The 16,430-nt window shown below is 46.3% G+C and overlaps 1 protein-coding gene across 2 annotated transcripts in view; it reads left to right on the plus strand.

Annotated features, from left to right (window-relative positions):
- The window catches only part of Rnf185 (ring finger protein 185), a 31,602-nt gene extending 30,812 nt beyond the window's left edge, over window positions 1-790 (plus strand). The window contains exon 6 of one of the 2 annotated variants that reach the window (XM_028870695.2): window positions 512-790. In XM_028870695.2, coding sequence (XP_028726528.1) covers window positions 512-653 — 142 coding nt within the window. In that variant the 3' untranslated portion in view covers window positions 654-790. The remainder of the gene's footprint in view (window positions 1-511) is intronic. The other variant, XM_028870694.2, reaches the window with a different exon arrangement.
- The last annotated feature ends 15,640 nt before the right edge of the window (window positions 791-16,430 follow it).

The raw sequence follows: 16,430 nt of genomic DNA on the forward strand, positions 1-16,430 counted from the left end.
ACCCTAACCCTCTTAGCTGATAATCCATCCTTTGTTTTAGTCTGGCTTGGGACCTCTGGCACCCATGAGCTCATATCAAGCAGTCCCAGGGAAGGCAACTAGCCATCTTTCATAACCTTCCTGGGTCAAGATCTCTGTTGCAAGAATAGGCTGTGCAATCTGATGGCTTTCTCAGAACAAGCTGGTTTTCCTGGTTTGAGGTAGAATGGAGTTAAGCCAGCATTTGGTTAAGCCAGCACAGTTTTTTGTTTGTTTGGTTTTTCAAGACAAGGTTTCTGTTTAACTGTGGCTGTCCTGGAACTCTCTCTGTAGACCAAGGGCTGGCCTCAAACTCAGAGGTCCGCCTGCTTCTGTCTCCCAAGTGCTGGAATTACAGGTATTCACCACTACCACCTGGCCCAGTAGTTTTATGTGTTGAACAGGAGAGTGGCCCAAACCCTGTTGGTCAGTCCTCACAGAGAGCAACTCACAATATCCTGTGATGGCCTTACTTTGTACAATTCCTTTTCAGAGAGAAGACTCCTCCTCGTCCTCAAGGCCAGAGGCCGGAGCCCGAAAATAGAGGGGTGAGGAACATTCTAGAAGCTTTTAGAAGTGTGCATGTGGCTTTTGTAACTTATCTGTTGACTTTGCGGTTTTTCTCCTTGTTTTAGAACAAGGAAGAAAAGTTGTAAAGGAAAATTTATAAAGTACAGAAAAGAGGCAAGCAAGGGGAAATCCTAGAACCACTCATCCAGAGATAGCCATTGGGAGCATTTGGGCCTATTTTCTCATCTTCCTTTACTATATATGTGTGTGTGCATGCATGTGTGTATGTATGTGCTTATTAACTTTTATATGAATGATTATTGAGTGTACATTTACATATTTCTTTCTTAGATATTTTTAAATTTATTTATTTATTTATGTATTTATTTTTGGTTTTTCGAGACAGGGTTTCTCTGTGTAGCTTTGGAGCCTATCCTTTAACTCACTCTGTAGCCCAGGCTGGCCTCAAACTCACTGAGATCTGCCTGGCTCTGCCTCCCAAGTGCTAGGATTAAAGGCATGTGCCACCACCACCTGGCTTTAAATTTAATTTTTACTTTATTATTGTTGTGTGTATGTGGTGAGGGGGGCATGTGTGTAGAGGTGAGAGGACAATTTTGGGGAGTTGGTTCCCTCCTTCTATCATGGGCTCTGGAGATGGAACTTAGGTCATCAGTCTTCATGGCAAGCCCTTTACCACCAAATTGTCTTTCCAGCCTGATTCCTTGGATTTTTGAGATAGGGTCCCACTAAGTAACCCAGACTGGTCTGGAATCATGATCATTCTGCCTCAGTCTCCCAGTGCTGGTGTTATAGACATAGGCCACCATGCCTGGCTTACTTTTGTTTTTTTGCTTTTTTATATGTAGTAAATTTCTTTCTTTATTTATTTCTATTTTATGTACAGGTTTTTTTGCCTGCATGTACATCTATGTGAGGGTGCCAGATCCTCTGGAACTGGAGTTACAGTCAGTTGTGAGCTGCCATGTGGGTGCTGAGAATTGAACCAAGGTCCTCTGGAAGAGCAGCCAGTGCTCTTAACCACTGAGCCATCTCTCCATCCCCCCCTTTATTTTTGCTTTTTTACAATATGTGGCCCTTATTTTCTAATTCTTAAAATTTCATCTATTCTACAATGCTAGGTACCTTAATGTACTCTGGTCATTATTTTGGCAGTGGCAGTTTATCAGTGAACCTAACAAATGGTCTCTGCCCTCATGGAATGGACCCATGAGAACTGGAATTTCAGCAGTGCAGTTTACAGTGTTACTAAGACCCACAGTCAATTAACAACTGATGCTCAATTGTGTAGATCTAATGTAATGGCATCTATTGTGCTATGGGACACTTACCTACTACCTCTGCTGTCTTAAACATACTCAAATAAACACTTATTTTATTATGATAAATTCTTAGAATTACTGATTTAAAATATGTACACATTTAAATAAAATTTTAGTCTTTTTTTTTCAAATAGCAATTTCTTGTTAAAATATTAATGGGGCTGAGAATGTAGCTCATGGCCAGCATAGTAGCAGTCAGGCAGGCATGGTGCTGGAGCGCAGTACCTTTGAGCTTACATACTTATCTATAAGCAAGAAGCAGAGAGAGCTAACTGGAAGTGCCTCAAGTCTTTTGAAACCTCAAAGCCCACCCCCCAGTGACACACCTCTTCCTAATCTTTCACAAACAGTTCCAACAACTAGGGACCAAACCATTCAACTATGAACCTATAGGGGCCATTCTCATTCAAACCACTCACCTAGTGAGTTCAGGACCAGTCTGGGATATATGAAACTGTCTCAGAAAAATCAATTAAAAATTTAAAAATGTACATTAATGAAAATTTAAAGGAAAATTGTTTACTTGAACTGTTAGAAGCCTAGAAACAAGTATATACTAATTTCTATGGTTGTCTTCATTTGTATGCCATATATTCTTTTTAATTTTATTATCAATTATGTGTATGTGTTTGTAGTGGGTATGTACATGATTGTGAGATGCTAGAGGCATCATATTCCATTGAAGCTAGAGTTGAAGACGGTTTTGAACTGCCGAACATGGGTGCTGGGAACTAAACTCAGGTCCTGTACAAGAACAGTTTGTCATCTTAGTCATGAGCCATGTCTCCAGCCTATATATTCTGATTTTTATGTCACTCTCACAATTCTGTTAACTGCTTTCACATTTAATTTTGGCAGTATATTTCATGATATTCTAAACAAAGTATCTTCAAAATGTCATTGTATGTTCTTTTTAATATTGTGTTTTAGAGAGATGTTTGTTCATATTCTAGTTTTTTAAATTGTTTTTATGATTTATTTATGTATATGTGAGGGTGTTCCCTCTGGAGACCAAAAAAGGGCATGAGATCTCTGGAATCTGGAGTTATAGGTGGTTGTGAGCTGCCTGAGTGGGTGCTGGGAACTGAACTCTGGTCTCTGAAAGAGCAAGAAATGCTCTTAACCATTAAGAGCATCTTGGCCATCTCTCTAGCCCAGTCTTTTTATTTCTGAGAAAGTCTCCAACCATATACAGTAGACAGCCATACGCAGCTTGAACTCAGCTTCTCCCGGGTTTGGATTACAGGTGTAGCCACTACTCACAGCTTTTTGTTGTTGTTGTTAAATGTTTTAATTTTCTTCTATCTTACTGTATTTTTTGAGGCAAAGTCTCACATATCTTAGGCTGGCCTAAACTCGGTATGTAATAGAGAATAACCTTGAACTTGTGATTCTCCCTGCCTGCACTTCTCTAGGGATCAAACCCAGAGCTTTGTGCATTCTAGGCAGCTCTACTCAACCAAGCTACACCTCGAGCCCTCTTGGTCCTCTTTATTGAAGGCTACCTACCATGTATTTCCACCAGAAAGAGATGAGTGTTTGTGTGTATGGGTGTGAAGGAAGTGTTCTGGGTATTAAATTCAAGGGGTTAAGTGTGCTAGGTAACACTGTACCACTGAGCTGTATCACCACCCTTCCACTGAATTTTGATTCTGTACAATTACAGTTCATCATTAAATTGCTCACAGATTTTGCTGTTTAAATGATACTATGATAATCTATGTACACATCCTTTTTTCACTTGAATTGGTGCGTTTTTTAAATTTTATTTTATTTTTGAGACAGGGTTTCTCTGTGTAGCCCTGGCTGTCCTGAAACTTGCTCTGTAGACCAGGCTAGCTTTGAACTCAAAGATCCACCTGCCCCTACCTCCCAAGTGCTGGGATTAAAGGCATGCTCTACCAACACCCTGCTGAACTGGTACTAGGAGTCTCAGTATTATAAGGTCAAGGATCTGATGGAAATTGGGGGTATTTTCTACTATATTAAGAGTTTTGCTAGTTGGTGGTGGTGTGTACCTTTAATCCTAGCACTTGGAAGGCAGAGGCAGCAGATGTCTGAGTTTGAGGCCAGCCTGGTCTATATAATAAACTCCAGGACAGCCAGAGCTACACAGAGAAACCTTGTCTCAAAAAACTAAAAAAAAAAAAAAAAAAAAAAAAAAGGGTGTGTGTGTGTGGAGGATTGTATACATGATCTCATTTATAAACCCATGTAAAGGGGATAACTAGCTGAGGGACAGTTATATGTAGTGTGTGGTGTGCCTGTCCAGGGGCACACAGAGCCAAAACGTAACCTGGATGTTACCAAAGTCCTTGCTCTTGACTGCTGGACAGCAGCAGTCCTTTACCTTCTCAGGCTTTGCTTGTTCAAGCAGCATTAGCAACCAACAGAAATCAAAGACCCCAGGAATCCAGAGGCTTTAGCCCTAATGGCCTAGGGCAGACCTCTAGTGTTAGAAGCACCTGCAGCTGCTTGTAGTCTAGTCTGGTTTGTTGCGTTAATACTTCTCCTCTAATTTAAGGTCTACATGTTCGTTTCTAACGTTGTAACATACACGGTTGAAAAGACTCCACTTGTCTCCTGCTTATACCGAGCTCTTTGACAAGTTCAATAATGATTCTATGACATCATCCTGCGAGCTTGCCTGATGTCACAACAAACGTCTATCAGAGTGTGAAAGGCATTATTTTAATCGCCAGTACCTTATGTGACACCCTGAACAGCAGGGCTCTGCACAGCAGGAGATTGTCTGACAGGCCCCTAAATCAACAGTCGCGCATAGCGTGTACCTGAATTGCGGTGGCATCTAGAAGAGGCTGGCAGCATTACCCTAGCCACGGCCCTAGCGCGTCTACCAGACCAACCTACGCGCGACACTAAGTGCAGATGTTCGCAGCAAACACTCCTTCACTGTCTTTCATTATCATCATTTGCTCCTAAAAGAGGATCACCAGCGTGACCTGACTACACTAAAATCAGGTGAACGTGCAAAGAATTTGGGACAGAGTAAAGTAGAGTACCGTGAAGTGCGATTCCACGAAGACAGCGAGGCACTAAAACTATTTTAGGTTTTAGCGTTGAGACACCCTGAAAACAAGTGTTAAAAATATGTGATTCATAAATTTCCTCGACACGGCTGGAAGGGACTGCTATTTTCAAAACTGCAGAACTTTGGTAAAAGACCAAATGGTACCTGGACTGTTTGCCATGAAGGACCACTAGCAGGTCTGTGTTTTTTACATTATTGAAGGTGACTAAGGTTATACTATCATATATATATATAGTGCGTACATTCTGTCTTATATATTCCCCATAATGTGAGCATTTCTGTGCAATTATGGACACAAGCAATCACCGAGTTACCTTTCTTGTTGTTTATCTTCTCCACTCCACCTTTGTCAATATGTCACCCGGCTGCGTGACAGACCTCAATAGATGAAAAGAAGAAACTGACTCCACCTAAAGTTGTAATCTTCCTTACCTCATGATGACTAGTGGTGCACTTAATGGTGACACATGTTAATGCACATCAGAAGTACTATACACAACAAATAACACAGCTTTTAAGTTTTGGAATTTTCAGATACCAGATTGGGCCAAATTTAGTCTTCTGGTAAAAAATGCTAATGCAAGAATTTAAACATAAGCTTACCTTTGGAGCTGTGAGTTATCAACGGAAGAAAGATAACGCGCGTGATTCCTCGTAAATTCCAGCCCTAGGATCCCTGAGTTTGAATATCATTTTCTAAGACTGACCATGATGATATGCAAAAAAACCATTTCGCAACAATATTGATAAAGATGCTGCACGGCACAAAGTACTCCTAGATGTAACTTATATATATTAAGAGTTAAGATTCCACCCAATTTGTCGAGTTCTCTTAAGCAGGGAGGGATGAGAGAGAGAGGGGGAGCAATGGGTCTCTTTCAAGGGGTTGTGTGGTCTTATCCCTCTGCGCGTGCCATGTGGGAGGAATTTCACTTGCCACTCCACATAAACCACACTACTATCTCTACAGTACACAGTTATTTGTTCCTCATATAGCTCTGGATTGTTCTTCTGAGTTTGTCCTTGGAAAGATCATGTGTGGTGAATGTGTTAGGGGGGGAAGAAACCAAGGGCGCCTGTGTCCAAACTGCTGATAGTGGCTATTTAGGAAGTAATCAGTGACCTTATTTACCCAAATTTTGTCTTGCTTGGTCAACACCGTATCTATGAAAAACGGGACTTGTTCACATTATGTCTTCAACTGAGACGTTAATTATTGACTATCTCTATGCGCAAATATGAGAAGTCTGCCTCGCTCGGTCATGCATTTATTCCCAATGCAAGTTATTTTAAAGGCTGTTGTTACATCATTGAAATGAAAATCATAAAAAGTCGCTGTCAAAAATTTGAACCTCCAAATACTATATCTATATTAGCATATAGATATAATTTTTTTAAGCAGAGAGACAAAATTGTTAGGAGTGCGAGTACCACAACTCACAGCTACTTCAGCCGAGTTCTTCCTTGTTATGTAAATCAGCACAAAATATGTACAAGTGGGACAAGAACGCTGAGCGTCCAGCCCCTTGGCTAACTCAAGTATTATAAAAATTTATAAATAATTATGATTCTACTACAGAATATTGCATTTACACCATTATTTGTTTTTACTCTCTGACATTGGAAATTTTCATGTCTGTTAACTTAGTTAAAATACTATCATGAATATGATAAGTTGTATCTTTCGTGATTTGTACTAGAGTTTGTTGTTGCTTAACAACAAAGAATTCATTTTTCAGAAGAGTATTTAGAAGGAAACGTAGTTCTGGTCAGCTATATATATACCTATATAGACCGAGTTTGAAATCCCAGAGTAAAAAAGTTAAGGCAAAACTATATATTACTCATTCCCAATCCCTTAGTATCAGCCTTAATATGAAGAATAGAGTTTGTTTTGTTTAAAGACAGGGTCATGGTGAGCACGTTCTAACCTGTATCCCAAGCTGGGCTTTGAGCCCCATACGATCAAGCTTAGTAATCGGATAATCCAAGCACAGTCAGCAACCCTAGGTCAAGGGCGCCTCACCATTAGTAGATTTGCGTATTTATCGACTGATGAGAAAGTTTATTTACACACTTTTAATGGCATGGACCTCCTATAGCGTGTGTCTATGTAGGGACCCAAACAATACACCTGATTTGTGAACATGTATCCCCGACCTACTTGCACTCTCATGAATGAGCAAATTTGATGATTGTGCCAACTCTGGGTTTTGTGCTAAAAAAAAAAAATGTGCTACGCCCTCACAGGAGAGGTCGCTAAGACTCTCTATAGCACACACTTCCCTGTCGTGCAGCCCCTTCGACTATGACGAGTTGAGCGAAATATGATATCTACTCAGTATGGAAATACCATTTTCTGCAGATAATGCCTCATCTCACCTCTATATTACCATACCTATTATTGATCTACACATTATCAAGCTCATTAGTCGATAAGTAACACGGATGTTTTATTAAGTGCGTCACAAGAATGGAGCTCTCGAAAATGCTGGACAGTTTATATAAGTCGATACAGAGAATGGCATCATGTGTGTTTTTTTTAAGGAAGCTTTCGCTCGATCCAACTACAAAATGAAACCTGCGGATATTAGAGCTGCGGTTTATATCACATCTTAGTTCCGTTCCATAGGAGAATAGACACTCGAGATTGCAGATATTCCTACAGGATTCCTTAGAGCAGCACTGACAATGAGCTGCAGAATAACTGCTTTTTCCGAGTGAGGTTCCTGGGCCCCCCTGCCCTTGACCAATCCAAAATTCCCCACCCGCGAGCGTATATGTCTCTGTGTTAGTATTCTGATTTCTATTGTTCTGGCGGACTGACTGAGCGGAGTATTAACGAGATCGCGTAGTTATCTGTATATGACGACAGTTGGCGCATAAATGCTGGAATGCGGAGTCCCGTGGTGATGGATTGTTATGGCAGGATCGAGAACCTGTCCTGGTTGACTTGAGGATATACTGCACCATCCCCGTTTTTCTGCCCCCTGCGTTCTTCCCTCCTCTCCACTTCTTCTATGTCAGAGATGATCATACTTAACCTGCTCTCCACAAGATGACTACAGTCCAAGTAAGGCAGTGTAACCAGCCCAACAAAGAGACTGGGAGTGCTTTCTTTTGCGTAGCGCACCTCCCTGGCTGGCTCACCCGCCTCAATACTTTGGAGGTAACCCCACTATAGATCCGGAATACCAGAGTTGGACTCAGCTCTAACACACCATATCAATAGCATCCAATACTACCACTTCTGGTGGGGGGGCTCCGCACTGACAACAGGGCTACCTGTATTTCACTCTCCTTTCCCATGGTTTATCAGACGTGGTCCCAACGCAAATCTGAGAGCGCTCCTCGTTTCCAGCAGGTCTGGGGCACACCGTTTCTATAGCTCCTTAGTAGCTAGAAACCACTTAACAGCTCTGCTGACGAAGGGTGAGATGCGCTGCGCCGACTCCCACCCGCTCTCCCGGGTGCGTGGAGTCAATCGCCTACACGGATTCCAGCTGGAGGACGTGCGTTCCGCGCCTGGTTGGGGTCGCGAGCTGCAGCGTATGGCCTCCAAGAGCCTCCGGCTGGCCCTACGTTGTGTGACAAGGAAGCCAAAGGACACCGCAACGCCGACAACGAACATTTCTCCGTGAAGCAGACGCTACTTCTGGGTGATTTCTGGCTCTTTCAGAGGCTTAGAATAAACACAGCACAAATGCTTATTGAATTTTCGACTCCTCTCCGCTCGTGTTTTCATTTCAAAGCGACCCGCGCGAGAGTTTTGACCGCATTAGTATTATCCGTTGCGACTCTTCCTCCCGGCTGAGCGCGTGGGCGGGAGAAATGGCAACCTAAGCCGGGCATCCCCTTCCCCGACGCTCATCCCTCGACTTCGGGGATCCAGCCCTTGGACTCCGCAGCTGCCAGCCTCGATTAAAGCGGGGTAGGGCCCTCGAGTCACGTACCGCCGCCTCCCTTACTTTCTCCGTTTATAACGGCGTATACTGGAGCGTTCTCTTCGCTCACCACGGACGGAGGCGGATTTCTCAAAGGAAGTTTTCGCGCTGAGTCCGTACCTTCGCTATGTTCGGCCAGGCATCCACTAAGTTGTGTTTATGCACCGGCTTTCAGATGTCTGTTCTTGGTCAACAATACTGCGCAGCTCACTTTCACGTCTGGCATTACGGATGATATATATGTGTCCAACCCACCACCCCCAGGCTGCAAGCATCCTTCAGGCACCGGCGCCCTGTAGGCACCCGGCCCGCAGCCCGCGGAGAGCTGCCTTTTAGAAGAGCGATATCTTAGACACGAACAGATCGCGAGCCCAACATCGCCCCTGTCCCAACCGAAGGACTGCCACCCCATCGCCGCATTTCACATGTCACGAGACCTGACCATCGGCTTTGGGGAGGCGGAAATGAACATAGATGAGCACTCAGAATTAATATCGGAGAGAAGGCCGGGCGTATGGCGCTCGCTGTGAGAAAGAGTGCGCTAGTGCTAGAGAGGTTCAGGCACGCGATCAGAGAGTTACAGCGAGGTAAATTGTCAGCGTGACGATTGCAGAGAGTATGCAGGATTTCCCGCGAAATCCCTTTATAATTCGTTTGCAGGAGCTAATGCGTGGACCACACGTCTAGTCGTCGGGATATGTTGCTGAGCACTTGCACCCTGTTTCGGTGGTAGGTGCAGTCCTGGGGCCAAGAGTCAGGCCGGCATGTCTTCCTATGACTGAAAGGGAATCGGCAAGGAGCCGTGAATGGAGACATGGTACAAACTGACGGAGGAATTCAACACCTAGCACTCACACTCCACGCCAGCGAATACACTTATCAACGTCGCAGCTTTGAGCTGGATGGGACTTCGTGATAATAGATATTAGTGAAAGATGTCACTCCAGAGGTTGAGATGTACATGGAAGAAAGCTCTGACTTTCAACACAGTGAATGGCCACTTGCAAGAGCGTAAAAAAAATGGTAGGTTAAGTAACCACATCTATCGCGGTAGCGCGATACCACTATACTCGTAATCTCCCTGTAATTATTCTAGCCGGGGGCAGCCAAGTCTGTACTTGAAGAACCCCCCTGGGCCACCGAGACCGCCGCGGGCATGGTTGCCACCAAGCCCGGCCGGGTGGGCCTGAGGTGGCAGGTGCTCTATCGCCGTGTGGAGGCCCGGCACGCAGGCGTATCGTCGTCGTCTCTTAATCCCAGCAACTTGGAGAACCCGCCAGGCTGGCAGAGGCAGAGGGCAGCGCGGGAAATGCCACATGTATAGTTGGGCGTGTCAGGTGCGGGTTCACCAGTTGCGTTCCCGAGTGGGGGTCTCCTGGTCTCGGCACACAGGTGAGGATTCCAGATCAAAGTCCACCATTGAATGCGACATCTGTGCGGTGCGCGGCCTCAACCGGGGCACTGGCCGCTGCCGCGTGCTGTCATGCACGAGCGACACTAGCCCCGCCACGACACACTGCTGGCGTGTCCTCACGAACACTATCCTGCTAGACAAACTATGACATACACCATGTACAGCATGCTAGCACACTGCTAGCATGATTGACTGCGAGTTAGAGCTGAGACTAGTTGCTGCTGCTTGTTCTGCTGTATAGCTTTGCCTGCCGCTCACATGCATCCCCTAGCCGGCTCCTCACGTCCGCTCATCACCAGACATCTAGCCGGGGGCTGCAAAGGCTGCTGGAGGGGTCAGGGCTTTTATGTACATAGTTCGACCACGTGTGGGGATGCTGCGCCAGGAGTATGACAGATGTGAAATGTATATTACGCATTCACAACATCCGATCAACCGTTTTACCGCAAGTGGTGGTCTGGCCCTGGCATCTGGCTGGCGCGCAGGCCGCTGTTTCTCACGAGGGTGACACAAAAATGGCGCTGATGACCAACTTCAGATGCTTTAGGGAAACTTTATGTTGTGTATATGCGTGGTCAGCCGCCTAGGGCGTGCATATGAGTGAAGTAACTTCCCTCACCACTTGTCTAAACAGACTTGCATTCAGAGAGACGTGTAGCGAAGGAACAGAAGCGTGTGGATTCCCGTTGGACTCGCTATAAACAATCTCTGTATAGGTGCCTAAGCCGAGCTACCGCATTGATCTGAATTAGGCGCGTGCATGGTAAGATGCACAATGAGGAGAGTCACTTGAAAGCTCGACGCTGCAACAAACGTTCCATTTTGAAGCCTCGTGAGTGCTTGGACTCGGGAGCCCTCGCGCGCCCAGCGCGCGACCAGGCACTATCCGGCAGTATTTGTGAGGCGGATCATGACGGGGACGATGCCCGGAGCAGCCAGATCTTCACGGCGCCGAGGCTTGGGAGCCCCGGCTGTAGCCTGTTGGTGCACACGGAACTTCTATAGGGGTCGGCGCGGCTGAATGCTTGAGGTCCACAAGACCAACTGGCAAAGGAACTTGGAACGTATAAGAGCTAAGTCTCTCTGCCTAGGGGCTTGGCATCTTGATTCCTGTGCCTGAACTATAGGGGCTAGGCAACAGATAGAACCTTTGGTGCGTCCTACGTCGCGTGCGCTGAGTTTGTACCCACAGCTGGCGCCCCCTAGCCTCAACACCCTAGGACTTTTCGAGGGAAATAGCGAGAGTACAACCGAGCTAGAAGACATCGCAGGCTCAGGGTTCAGCCAATCCATCCTCCTCTAGCGTGTCCACACTGCTGTGCGCCGCCCCCGCTCTCCTCTGGCTCGTTCACACCACATTCTCCAAGTTCACTCAGGAGGCGACCGGGACAGACCTGTGGCACCCCAGCTGACTTCTGGCGCAAGCGCCGCCTGCCCGGGACGTGCTGCTCGTCTCGTAACACTTGCCTCCCCCTCTCTCCTCCCTCTGAGGCACGCTGACAGCAGCGTGCCACCACACGCCGAGTCTGCGCGCTCCTGAGATTCCTCCCTCGCCGCGCCTCCTCTGCCCCTCTTCTCCTACCTCAGCGTGCTACTATCACTTCGCCCCCCAGTTGGCCTTCGTCAGCACGAGTCTCCTCTTTTGCGTTCCTTATTCTTGTCTCTCAGTCGCCCCTTCGGCCCAGCGCCACGTCGTCTCTACGACGGGTGATGCCCCGCTAAGTTCGATGTGCGGCCGCCTCAGACCTACGGTCCGGCGCACCGATCTGGAGCCTGCTGTGAGATCGCAGCCGCTCCGACCTGGCTCTCCGCGGCCGCTAGCAAATGTGCTGTCGCACACCGAGCTCGTCCTGGCGAGAGCCTGTGAATGGGAGGGCCTTGTCGCTCACCAGTCTAGGGGCATAAAAGATCCGTCCTGCTCCTTCCAGCTCCCCCCCCCGCACCCCAGGACAGCGGAACCCGCGACTGCTTATTGTGTGAACTACTCGTGCTGGATACATCTCACAACGCCCGGTAGTGCACTTCACGCCGCTCGCTCTAGCTCCCGCTAGGTTACTCTGGATAGCTATTCGCAGAGTAGATAACATTTCTAAAATGCAGGAAAAGTAGGTGAGGGTAATCATTTCTATTCAAAGTTCCCTCCTTCTCCGTGAGTCTGTGAGAACACTCCTTTTGCCACACACCTCGCGTATATCTCCCCCTAGACACCCCACGCCCCTCTCGGTGCTAGACTGCGGTTCTGGAGGAAAAAGCAGACGCCTATAGCAGGCAGCAGGAGCCATTTGAAAAAATTAGGTGTAGGCAAAGATGGCAGGAGAGAGGGGTGGAGAGCAGGTGTTTTGTAGCAGAGGAGTCTGGGTGGCTGTTTGTCTTTCCCCCTTCTAGGTGGTGATCTCAACGCACCATTATATTGATGGCTTCGAACGAGTGTGAGGAGCCTAGGTGCAACACAATAGTTCTAGAAACTCAAAGTGGAATGCTGTTCTGCTCGAGCACTGTGTTCTTGTCCTGCTGCTGTTTTATATATATACAATCGTTGTTCATTCCTTATATATAGAAGATGGAGCTTCTCTTTATCTCAAGTCTAGGAAGAAAAATTGGACAGCATTACGAGGCGAGTAGAGTCGAACAAAGATAAAGAAGCTAGGTTATAGAGTTGCGAAAGGCTCACCCGTGTTCGCTGTGCAGGCCGTACTACACTAATACTGATCAAACATGGCGCTCCCTCATCTTGCAATGTTATACCAGGATGCAGCTCTTCTGAGAGATCAATTTTCAATCTAGCGTTATTAAGCGTCTATCGGTTTTCAGACGACTTATATCTGAGGTGTTTGCAAACGTTCTTCCTCATCCTACACTATCGGTTCGAGTGTGTCTATTTATAATAATTTGCTTATAAAAAATTTATTGTCTCGTTCATATTATATTATGGTAGATGTTATGGTTGTTCTGCCGAATTTTCTTATATACAAATGGCGCCGATAGTGGAGTATATCTTCCGCCAATATAAAGGTTGTTGTATGAGAGAATGGCAAGAGAGAAGCGCACAGCGAAAGAGAATATCAAATCACACGTCCTTCGAGGTCGTTTGTTTACCTAAAGAAGTCTGTGCTCGCTCTGTGAGTAGGGCTGGGGATCTATTCTAATGACTTCAAGCGGTATTTTGTGCACAGGGCTATTATATACGAACGAACTCACACAAGCAGATTCTCTTTAACAGCCGGGTATCGTCTTCTCTTATATGACTCTTCCCTGAGGAGGACACAGAAGAGCCACGTCTCGCGTGTCTACGAGACCAGTACTCCCTCAAATTCTAGCCTGTCGAGGAAACAAATCAAACAATGTGCGGCGCCACAGAAGCCGGGAAAATCCGCCTGGAGCTGCTTACACCCCACGAACTAGGTCAGGAGCAAGTCGTCGGGCCGGTTCACCTCTCGCGTATATGGTTACGCTCTTAGTTTATGCTCCTTTTATACTGTGACTCTCTGGTATTATTGTTATTGACAAACTCTCTCTCCGAAAGCTTTCCAAAGTGATAAGAGTATTCTGCGCGAGGCATATCCGATGATTCCTACAACGGTTACGTTGACAGGGTCGCAAACTTCGTGCAATCAATAACAATGTAGTCCTCCGTTCGTCTCGAAGTAACTATGATTACAGGGTATCCGACGCATCGCTTAGCTTTGGATCGTACCCTGATCCATCCCTCAAGCTCCTGTCATTTAATCCTTCTAGGAAAGCCTATCAGCTCATTATTAGCCAGACTCACTTGCTGGGTGCAACACTCGCACTTCTCCTCCTTCCCAGTGCTGCCAAGAGACATGTGTCACGACCTTCCTTCCGTTATAATATTCTTCTCTGTAAAGCCCCTGGGCGCACAAAGTCGCGCACCTCAAGTAAGGACAAAAAACAATTCAAGATATATGATATCAACATTAATAGCTTTGAACAAAAACACATAAAACAAATGAAGAGGAACACCAAAATAACAAAAAACAACAAAAGCATATTAAAACATTAAAACAAAAGACTTTATATATAATGAAATGAATCAACTTATAAAAAAATGAAAAACCCCCCCAGCGCGCGCCCATAGTGCTGGGAATATGAAACACGAAACCCGGTGTTGAAGTCGAGAAATAAGAGGTTGCCGGGACTCGATGAGTGTTCCCTCTGGCCTCTCAATCCAAAGACAGATAAGCATTGGAGTGCGTCGTGCCTCACGTGCTACGACTTCACAGGGAGGAAGTGGTGGCCAATGGTGTACGCAGATGCACTCGAGAAGAGTTTGTTCGTGTCATGGCTCACGATATGAGCGGTTATGTAGGACCATTATGAGTGTATGACTAGAGAGAAATGGAACGGTGTGACACCTCTCACGGAATGAACCAAGGAAACTGTAGGGGATGGGAACTGGGGAGACCACCACTATGCCCCTTCCTCTTTTGGTAGTATCTAATTTCTATGAGACTTCACCTTTCTCTGTCTTTCAGCTCCTACGTGTACAATTAATTGCAACTTCGCTACCCCTCGTTGCAGCGTAAGTTTCGCGATCTCTTCCCTTTATCTTTTCACTTCCTCTTGTTACTCTGAATGAGCTCTATCTCTCGCGGATTCTCCATCATCCCGCAAGTGCTGTCCTCCTCTCGCACCTTCCACGCCCTCACCCGCGCCTCCTCTCACGTTTCCCTCAGTCTATAAACACCGCAAGACTGCTCTTCCTCCCATGACCCCTGCAGAAGAAAAGGTACAATGCATTTATTCTCAGACAGAACGCCCTGGAAGATTGCTGTGGGACCTTACCAGAGACTCTGGTCTTTGTTTGGCTAACTGCCAACGACGCAAATCAACCCAGCCCACCGCAACTTCCAGTATGCTCCCGCATCTGATCGGCCTAGCATAACGCAAGTGCCCGTAAGCGCTCCACGTCCAGGACTCATCTGATGAGCCTGCAACCTGAGACTCCCTATCGGCTTTCACGCTACAGGGGTAGACTCTATGTCTCGACTGTTGCCGAAGCCGTCTCCTAAAGGGTGATGCTACTTTTAATAATCTGTTTTGATCACAGGGGAGAGCTCTAACCCTGAATACAGCTTACGGCGAGTCCCAACCCGTTGGCGCGTGCCAGCGATTTCTCCGTGCTCTTCTCAGATCCCATAAATTGCCTAGCCTCTTCGCATAGCGTAGAAGCAGGCTCCCTACGGTCCTGCGCATTAGAGAGATGCACCACCACGCATCCTTATCCACACCATACACAAACTCACTTAGTTACTAGTATCCACACCAAGCGTCAGCACTACTTGAGCATCGTGACACAATTTAGCACCGCAGGCCCCTCCATGTCCTTGGCGACTGGAAGCGGGCTCTTTAGAGACCAAAGGTCACAGAGCCAATCCCTACCGGTGACCCACTTATCTCATTCCTCATACTCCCTCTCTCTAGATAGCACATGTCTCGTTCTCGAAACTTGGACGCGTACCAGCGGAAAAAACTGGAGCGCATGATCTGCAGGAGGAGTCATCCCTACGCTGCAGTAGAGATAGTCGAATACTTGGATCTACGTCACAAGATGCAGACTTCTCACACTCAATTGAGCGAAGAGGCCGACTTGCACCCCTGTCTGTTCCTCAATCCTAAAGCCCCCCCAGGAAACCCCTCAGTAACACAGGAGACTTCCAGAAACTGACAGGCCACCGAGAATGCGCTCAATCTCTACTCTACACTCTCTCTAGCACACTTTCGCGCCCTCTCACTAGGGTGGTGAGCTTTGGTTCAAGCAAGAATTCTTGAGTTGTCGTAGCTGAATTATAGTAAATCCTGTATCTTAGGCGGACTTTATCTCCTACGATTAATCAACCTCATCCCTTGCTGGGTTAGCCGGCCCGAAGTGCGCGAGCCTCTGTTTTGCGGTTTATTTTTTTATATTTTTGTATACTAAATGAACGTCTTGTGATGCGATTAAGTCGAGACAAAGCAAGGCCCCAAATGGATTGGGGCACTCTTTCCTATGGGAGCAATTTAATCATCGTTGAGTAAAAAATCTCTAAAATGACTCTAACATTACTCAGTTATCTTCAGGTAAATTCATGACATAGCCTTCCTGAGGGCTCCATCGCTCTCTTATTGGTTAACATCTCACTTTTCTATAG

Source organism: Peromyscus leucopus, chromosome 7 (assembly GCF_004664715.2).
Source record: "Peromyscus leucopus breed LL Stock chromosome 7, UCI_PerLeu_2.1, whole genome shotgun sequence".
Taxonomy (NCBI): domain Eukaryota; kingdom Metazoa; phylum Chordata; class Mammalia; order Rodentia; family Cricetidae; genus Peromyscus; species Peromyscus leucopus.